Source organism: Daldinia loculata (genome assembly GCF_022478755.1).
Source record: "Daldinia loculata strain CBS 113971 unplaced genomic scaffold F4817scaffold_31, whole genome shotgun sequence".
NCBI lineage: Eukaryota > Fungi > Ascomycota > Sordariomycetes > Xylariales > Hypoxylaceae > Daldinia > Daldinia loculata.
In genome coordinates, this window is record NW_026054885.1 from 419,943 (window position 1) to 428,946 (window position 9,004).

The following is a 9,004-nucleotide window of genomic DNA, read 5'->3' on the forward strand; positions in this document are numbered from 1 at the left end:
ATGGATCAACCTCCGCCTCCGCCGCCGCATGGCAATATTCCCCGGCCGGCGAATCCCAACTTACCCCCGGGCAAATATGACATATTCATCATACCGCCGCACTCCTCGGGATCTGGTTTCCTCTATCTCCCTTCTCTGAAGCCGAACCTGAACAGCTTCGCCGCGGGATTTGCTAGCGCTCTGGTCCTAGTCGTCCTAGGCCAGACCATGGCACCGGTTTATCAGGTGTGGTGGAGCAGCTTCCAAGGAATGGGAAATATGGGCATGGTGTTATTGGTGATCGCAGTCGGAGTCGGGGCATGGTCTCTGGGGAGAACGCAACAAGGTGGTGGCTCGGCGTCGGGGAGAGGCAATGGGAATTCTTGGGGGTACGATCCCGGAGCTGGAGGCTATTCTAGTGGCCCAAATCCCAACGCTGGACCACCCCCCAATGATGATACGCCTCCGCCTCCTCCGCCTCATGCCTCGCCACCGCCGCCTCCTCGGCATGGGCCCGCACCTGGGACTCCAGGTACAGAGCGGCCCAAGCAATCGTGGCAACAGCATGCGCAAGCCAACGAACCGAAGGACGCATCACCAGAACCGCCACCAGAGCCTCGACGTCGACCGCCGCAGGAACCATCGCGAGAACCACCTCGAGAACCACCTCGAGAGCAACCTCGAGAACCGCCGCGGGAACCGAAGCGAGAGCCGAAGCGAGAACCAAGACGTGAGCCGAAACGACAACCAAAATCAGAGCAGCGACCTGAGCCACCTCGGGAACCCCGCCGCGAACCGCCCCGGGAGCCATCTCCAGAACCTGCGAAAGAGCCCCCACAGGAGCCTCCCAAGCCAAAGCCTAGGTCAAAACCCAGGGAAGCTCCTAGAGAGGTTCCTCAAGAGGCCCCCAAGGAACTGCCTAAGGAACTGCCTAAGGAGGTTCATAAGGAGGTTCATAAGGAACATAAGGAATCTCCCAAGAAGCCATCTAGAAAGCCCAAGGAGACTCCTCCAGAAATCCCCATAGAGCCCCCTAAAGAGCCCCCTAAAGAGCCCCCCAAGGAGCTTCCCAAGGAGCTTCCCAAGGAGCTTCCCAAGGAGCTTCCCAAGGAGCTTCCCAAGGAGCTTCCCAAGGAGCTTCCTAAGGAGACCCCTAAAGAGACCCCCAGAGATCCACCCAAAGGCGCATGGGAAAAAGCTAGAGAAGAGACACGGCGAAAAGAGGAAGAACGAAAAGCCAGGGAAGAGGAATTAAAAGCGAAGGAGGCTGAAAGGCGCAAGAAGGAGGAGCTGGCCAGACGACTAAAAGAGCTACGCGAGAAGGATGCTCGAGAGAAGGCCAGACGCCAACAAGAAGCGAAGGAGAATCAGGAACGTGAGGCCCGCGAAAAGGAAGAGCGAGAAAGGGAGCAGCGCGAAAGGGAGCAACAGGAGAAAGAGCGACGGGAAAAGGAACAGAGAGAAGCCAGAATACGGGAAGCTAGGGAACGTATACTGCATGAACGATTGAACCAAGAGAGGGCGCTCCGAGAAAAGCTTGAGAGGGAAGTCAAGGAAAAGGAGGCAATCCGGATCAAGGAGGCAATCGAAGCAGCTAGGCTGAAGGCTATAGCAGAGGCAGCTCGGCTGAGAGAGGAAGAGGCCGCGACGTTGAGAGCAAAGCTGAAAGAAGCAGAAGCTGCCGTGCAGAGAGAAGCCGAAGCTGCTGCTAAGCTGAGAGAAGCTGAGGCCGCCAAGCGAATGGAAGAAGAGGCTGCCAGGGAAAGAGAAGCCGAAAGGCAGCGAGAAGCCGAGAGGCAAAGAGAGGTTGAGAGGCAAAGGGAATTGGAGGCGGCTCGACAGAGGGAGGAAGCTGCTAGGTTAAGAGAGGCAGAAGAAGCTAGGATCAGGGAAGTTGATGCTGCTAGGTTAAGGGAAGCCGAAAGTAGGAGAGGCGCCTACGCCTACTCGTCGGTCGGGGAGAAAACAAACCCTTGGCCGAACGGAAAACCGCCGGTTAGGCCTCCATCTCCTGCTAGATCAAGCCCCCCTAGGCCGAGCCCGAGTACTACGTCTAGTAAGCCTAGTGCTGCCTCTAGCAAGCAACCGAATCCAGCCCCTAGCACAACCAAGACTTCGAGCGGCGTTAACGAAGAAACTTACTCGTTTCGACCATACGATCAGCCTAAGAACCATACTCGAAGGAGGTCGGGCGAGACAACCTTCACAGAGTCATCGTATGCTCCATCCCAGTCAACAGCAAGGACAACGCCGCCACCTTCCGAACACCCGCCTTATCGGACCAACGACCCAGACAAAATCGTCATCAAGGCTGTTTATAGCTTCGTCAACCAATTCTCCAAGACACCAGCTTCTCAACTCATTAGTGGTATGGCACCTGTCACGGACGGTTTGATCCTTCGCATCTCGTCTGCCGGTATCTTCATCGACGACGATGTCCGCAACGAGCCGCAGCGAGATTGGGACGTCAAGGCCTGGACGCTCAAAACGATGGAGATATGGTGCCCGGCACATTGCGTTGTCGAGTCTAACGTCACCCCCAAAGTGACTCCTAAGAGCCGTTTCCGATCATCAATTCGTGGCGACCCGAAAACCCTGACAGGTGAGGATGCCGAAGCCTGTGTTGACGAGCTACTACATTCTTGCGGGGACGTGTGCCGCCACGCACCTCACGGAAGATGGGATGATGCGTCGTCAAATATTAGTAGTTCGCGACGACGAGGTCTGCATGTCCTGCGCGCTACAATCCGAGATCAGGACGGGAGGAGGCACTTGTTTATTGTTGACGAAGATGAGGGCTGGAAGGTTGCACAGGGCCTGCGGAAGCTCTTCCAGGGCACCCAACACCGCCAGCTAGGTATCCAGTGCATGGCAAAGACAGAGGCTCAAGGCATTCTCGACATGTTTGGCCGGTGACTTGGGACAGCATCTGTGGGACTTTGGGAGATATTTATGGGATATCAACTGGCAGGCGTGCGTGGATACTGGAATGCTAAAGATTTACAGCATTCCACCAATGCCCTATCTCCACACCGGTCTAATTACCATCCCTTCCGTGTGAGCCTTAATTCTTTATCCTTTCCATTATGCATGGCGATGCGGGCGTGGTGGCGTATGAAGGGGTGAATTGGTGAATTTATAAAGCACACGATTCACGATTGAGCAAGAGGAACCGCATGTAGAGTTGGAAATTGCCACCAATTGGACAGATAGCCTTAAATATACCATCACTGCAAGTTTGAGACATTGAAACGGGTAGTATAGCTTGTGCGAATTTACTTGGAGTAAAAATATGGTATATGTCTTTGTGAAGTTATTTATACAAGAGGCAAGCATCCCTAACTATTATCATAGCTAAGACAGGTGGGTAGTGATATAATAAGGCGGTTTAACTAATCCCAGATATAGAAATGATAGCTAAAGCTAGAATAAAGCTTACTAGGTCAGGGATCTAATGCAAGGAAAATAAACGTGAGCCTCATGAGTACATTTTGGGTCGTAGCCAGAGTGCTCTTCAAGTTGCTCATGGCGAGTATTGGCCCACGAATCTATTGAAGTAGAAGATGATTATTTGCAACGCTTAGCTCAAGCCAACATGTACTCAAGGCGCGTAATAGGAAATGTAACTACATATTAATAGACGTAACTAGAAGAACAGTAAATAATCCTATATCGCCTGGTTCTTCACTGTCACTTGGTATTTCGCTTTCCGCTTAATCTCATACAGGTATCTCAGCCAGCCAGGAATAAGACAATGTTCTTTGCGGAACATTAAGGAGCAAAAATATGGGTCGGATTTCTTCGTTGATAAGTGCGAATTCGTCCGTAGACCTTGCACCGTCGATATTATGTCCGACAACCTATAACAAATCCTTCTCGAAAGTAAAATATCTAGAATATACACTAGAACGCACTAGAAAATATACCGAGAGCGAAAAGTTCAACCCGAGTTAGGAGACGCGTTACTGTGCTTAGGTGCGAGAGACGGCCCTAAGCGGGCGTAAGCGGGAATGGCGGAGGTAATAGACTGTGGGCGACCAAGTAAATCTCCTTCGGTGATATGCTGTTTTATTCGATATATAATCATTGGCCTTGTCTATACCGTACTGAGTTTCGTTGGTATTGTAACCAGATTCATTATCTTAAGCAACGGAATTTATCTTTGTCCTGCGATCTGAGTCTAGCAACTCCAGCAGCTCGCAAGAAGAGAGCTACACTTCAGTCAACCATCAACACAACATAGTATGGAGCGTCTTCTCCCAAATCTATCCACACTGAAAACCTTCAAAACAACTAGAGACATCCTCATATTAAGTCGACGCCTTAGCTGGTACCATCCGCGATCAACTGTTCGATTCATCGCCACGAAAGGTTCCCAGCATAGTTCCAGCAATAACAAACCACTGCATTCATCAGTCGGGATGCCTTTGAACGTCTTGATTATAGGTGCCGGTGTTGCTGGTCCGGCCCTTGCAATATTTCTACAAAAATCCGATCCCAATCACAAGGTCACCGTCATAGAGCGTTTTCCCTCGCTACGTGTGGCAGGTCAGCAAATTGATATCAAGAACCAAGGTGTCGATGTCCTAAAGAAGATGGGGATCTTCGATGCAATCAAAAAAGCGTGTGTTGACGAAACCGGTCTTGAGGTCATTGATTCGAGCGGACGACGGAAAGCGCTTGTAGGCATCAACCCTACTGGCCAAAGCCGTCGCACTTTGACATCCGAGTTTGAGATCATGCGTGGTGACATGGTTAGAGTGCTATACGACGCGAGTATCAAGCAGAATGAACAAGCGAAGCAGCTCGGGGGAAAGGGGGGCCTGACATATGAATTCGGTCAAGAAGTTACAGAACTCACACAGACCGATAATGGGGTAGACGTTACCTTTTCTAACGGACAGAAGCAGAATTACGACCTGGTGATAGCGGCAGATGGTCAAGCATCGCGTACCAGGCGCATGGCTTTTGGTCAGGAAGCTAACGATGAAGCCTTCAAGTCTATCGGAGTCCACGCCGCCTACTACAGCATCCCACGTAGCGAAGACGAAGGTACACTTGCAAGGGTTTATAACGCACCGGGGAGAAGAATGCTATTTACCAGAACGAGCGGCAGACCGGTGACGCAGGTCCTACTCTTCACCATGGCGGATTCAGATAATCTGAGAAAGTCGTACAAAGAATCAGTCGAGAAGCAGAAGGAAGCTTTTACGGAGACCTTCAAAGGTGCCGGTTGGCAGACCGATCGCTTGCTAAACGGCATGAAGACGACGACAGACTTTTGGGCGCACGAGCTAGCTCAAATCAAAATGAAGCAGCTGTACAAGGGTCGAGTTGCGCTACTCGGAGACGCGGGCTATTGCCCTACTCCGTTCACGGGGATGGGGACAACAGGGTGTCTCATCGGCGCTTATGTCCTCGCGGGGGAATTGGCACGACACAACAACGACGTCCCCAGCGCTTTGAAAGCGTACGATAGGGTGGTACGGCCCGGGATTGACGAGATACAGAAGCTTCCCACAGAGCTCATGGGTACTTTTTTCCCGTCTTCCAAGTTGGGCATTTGGATCTTGCAAAACGTAATGTGGGCGGTGTCTAAGATCGAGCCTCTAACTTACCGGCCAAAGCCGGAGGGGGATTATGTATGGCGGCTGCCAGAGTATCCTGAGCTTAAGCTATAATCTACCACAGATCTGGTAGCGTGGCTAGAGTTAGATTTGGAGTGAGGAGTGCCGGTTAGAGAAGTATGTATAGACGGTATGTGCTAGTAGCATAACACCGGTGGCTTGAAGGATAAACCGTATATTTTAGTAGGGTAGTCCCGTTGCTGTTTAATACTTGTATTTGCTTTGTACGGTTTTAGTTTGTTCTCTTCGTGTCTCAAGGCGTGGCATTAATTCGTGGATATTTTGAATAACACCTATGTATTCTTTTATTCCTTGCCTAGGTATTTAGGTAGGTAAATTATTATCAAGTATGTCAGGTCGGAATTACATTGCCAAAACCAGCGTTCAAGATGCTTATCTGCGCTGTAAACTCTTACAAACCAACGAGAAATTCTGGTTATATTGCAGCGAGGAATATAGGTGTAGTGATTTTGAAACGCTGCCGAGTAGAAACGACGAAGGATGAAGTCCTAGGATTTTTGTTGCCTTGCAGCTTTTTATTCCGTACACCTCTGAAAATCGATACTTATCACGGCACTTTCGTCATACGCTCGATATTAGACTAGCCCTAAGATTGCAACATCTCAATAATTCTAGCGGCTAGAGCACCTCCTATTCGCCACAAGAATTTGTCATGCTATATGAGGCGGTGTCAGTACTCTTGGCCAATTTGGGGGTATAGGAGTAAGGGAGGAGGAAGAGTGACAAAAATGTATATACTATCCATCCGAGTGAGTGGGCAAACTTTCCTGATCTAGTAGATTTATAATCGCTTATAGGCCCTGTAGTATATTAAATCTCATATGTGCCTACACGTGCGCGATTCGCCTCTCTTGATACCGTCGCCCAGAGAATGTTCAGGCAGATGGTTAGGCTTCTAGTTTTGCTAGGATGATATAAATAAATTTGGAAAGGGGGTCTCGGCATATGCTGAGATGCGTCCACGCCCGTATGTGCTAAGGAAGCCTGCTCCGTCCTATCTAGAAGGGATCCAGCGCGATGCTGAGCTAGAGTTCAATGACGTTGGACTGCTTAGACAAGGGCTTGATTCGGTTGCTGGAACACTACCGAGTCTTTTGCCCCCCGCTTAATATGTCGGAATAGGAATACGTCCGCCACAGGTAATTTGAGCTTCCCATCAGATTTGCTGCCCGGCCCTGTCCCCCAGACTCTAGGGTTATATTAACCGGCAAGGCTTCGTCGAGCGGCAGTTGCATCGCCATAACCACCTAACCAATAACTACGGAGCCCTACCACTCCGTCCGCCTTGGCTTTACCCGGAGAACCACGAATTACGCCGTCTGGGCGAAGAATAAAAGCATGAAGGCCTGCTCGCTTCCACCGGCTGGCTATTTTGATCTTTTTGCTTTCTCTAAGCAATTTTTCATATTCTAATCCAAGATGCTGCTGAAATCTCTTCTGCCCGCGGCGGCAGCCGTCCACATGGCTGCTGCGCAGGAGCTTATGCGCTTCGGATGCTCCCAGCTTACTATCGACAGAATCGACCCGCTGGTAGAGCCGGGTAATATGCCCTCGGCACACATGCACCAGATCATCGGCGGAAATTCTCTTAACGCTTCCATGAAACCTAACGACCACGACCCGCCTACGGTCTCCACTTGTACCAGTTGTACCTATTCCGAAGACTTTTCCAACTATTGGACGGCCAACCTATATTTCCGGGCTCGCAACGGCACCTATAAAAGAGTACCGCAGTTCGCTAACCTAGGACTTGGTGTCGAGGCCGGCATGACTATCTATTACATCCGTGGTTATCAGCCGGATGCTAAAGTGACTGCATTCCCGCCGGTAAGTGGGTTCTGAAAGTTCTGAATTTTTTTTTTGCTTATTTTGGTCAGGGCTTCCGAATGCTAGTCGGTGACCCGATGAACAGACAAGCCAGCACGATGCAGAAGGGCCTCTGCTACCGATGTGAGGCTAATCTTGAACAAAATCCGTTCGGGGGGTAAGTTAGCTATCTACCTACCTAGGTAATATATATGCTAACTGATTATAGGGCTCCTTGTACGGGTTCAGACACGCAAGCGTTCCCCAAGGAGGCATGCGGTGGAGGGTGGCGAGTATCTGTGCATTTCCCATCATGCTGGGACGGCAAGAACTTAGACTCGCCTGACCACAAGTCCCACATAGCGTACCCTGCTTCGGGAACGTTTGAGAGCGGCGGTGCTTGTCCTTCAACTCACCCGGTCAAGATCCCGCAGATCATGTATGAGATCATGTTCGACACGCGTGCTTTCAACAACAAGGCCGAGTGGCCTGCGGATGGCTCTCAGCCTTTTGTATGGAGCATGAACGACACCACAGGATATGGCCTGCACGGCGATTATCTGTTCGGCTGGAAAGGCGACGCGCTCCAGAGGGCTATGGACGGAAAGTGCTCCGGCGACCGCTGTTCGCCGCTGCAGAGGCAAACAGACCAGGCTGCCATAGACTGCGTCAAGTCACAAAGTGTTCAGGAAGATATTGGTGACGACTGTAAGTGGTCTCCCTATTTTCATATAAGACAGATGCTGATCCTTCTTCCTAGGGCTCACTGGTCTCCCTGGCTCGTAGATTGTCTTTTATTGAATTCATTCGGCCATATATGTGATGTCGTTGTGCTCGGCGGCATGAGAAGAGATATGGTTGTATAAGACTGGAACTATATGCGTTACATGGGTACTTGGTACTTAGGTACCTATTGAATTGAAGGTGTGGCGTTGTATTAGGTAGCGGGTGTGGGTCCAAGCTAGCGGGCCGAAAACCTTATGTTTAATTCGGCTTCACAGTGCAATGTTTGTCGGCACCTTCATCAATCATAGGTATTTTAAACTAGGTATTTACCTCCCACCTACCTAACTTCAGTTCATTCTATGTCAAGTTTAGGTACCTACCTATGCCCGAGTTTACGAGGGATATTGTCTGGCTCATGCCCGAGTTTACGAGGGATATTGTCAGACGATCTTTTGGCCTGGCCATTTTGCGAAATAAGAAGTTCGTCCGTGCGCATCTCTGGGGCGTTTTTATTGGGTGCATCCTCGAATTCTCACGTGCTTTTCCAGATCCCCACTTTTATCTTTTTTTCGAAATACGTATTTTTTTTTTTGCCGTAACTTACATTAATTACGTAACCACGCATTATATACCCAAATAATTTAAGTTTTACAAAAGCTTAGGTTTAAATCCCATATACTCCTTTTTTTATTTTTTTTTATCTTTTTATCTTTCATTTTTTAAAAGAATTTTAATAAAGCTTAATGTTCGAGGTTGTCCGCCGTTGTTGTTAGGGAAAAGCGCTCGGCGCGCGAAGCGCGCCGAGCGCTTTTCCCCGGCAGTAGCGGCACGTGATTCGTAAACTC

The 9,004-nt window shown here is 50.0% G+C and overlaps 4 protein-coding genes across 4 annotated transcripts; all 4 read left to right on the forward strand.

The window, feature by feature from the left end:
* Positions 1 to 2,895, forward strand: F4817DRAFT_359454 (uncharacterized protein; the record flags this gene model as incomplete). Its single annotated transcript, XM_049306161.1, has 2 exons — positions 1 to 1,162; positions 1,496 to 2,895. The coding sequence occupies 2 exons, from the start codon at positions 1 to 3 to the stop codon at positions 2,893 to 2,895; spliced, it is 2,562 nt and encodes an 853-aa protein (XP_049158166.1).
* Positions 2,896 to 3,996: 1,101 nt separating this feature from the next.
* Positions 3,997 to 4,709, forward strand: F4817DRAFT_340826 (uncharacterized protein; the record flags this gene model as incomplete). The annotated part of the gene is made up of 2 exons (XM_049303684.1): positions 3,997 to 4,020; positions 4,112 to 4,709. A coding segment is annotated over exon 2 (389 nt), but the record flags the coding sequence as incomplete, so codon positions are not given.
* Positions 4,710 to 4,715: 6 nt separating this feature from the next.
* F4817DRAFT_340828 (uncharacterized protein) lies at positions 4,716 to 5,833 on the forward strand (the record flags this gene model as incomplete). The annotated part of the gene is made up of 1 exon (XM_049303685.1): positions 4,716 to 5,833. The coding sequence occupies one exon, from the start codon at positions 4,719 to 4,721 to the stop codon at positions 5,658 to 5,660; it is 942 nt and encodes a 313-aa protein (XP_049158168.1). The 3' UTR covers positions 5,661 to 5,833.
* A 1,213-nt stretch (positions 5,834 to 7,046) lies between these two features.
* On the forward strand, positions 7,047 to 8,219 carry F4817DRAFT_316929 (uncharacterized protein; the record flags this gene model as incomplete). Its single annotated transcript, XM_049300742.1, has 4 exons — positions 7,047 to 7,454; positions 7,505 to 7,611; positions 7,663 to 8,141; positions 8,194 to 8,219. 4 exons carry the CDS (start codon positions 7,047 to 7,049, stop codon positions 8,217 to 8,219), a joined length of 1,020 nt encoding a protein of 339 aa, XP_049158169.1.
* Positions 8,220 to 9,004: the final 785 nt, after the last annotated feature.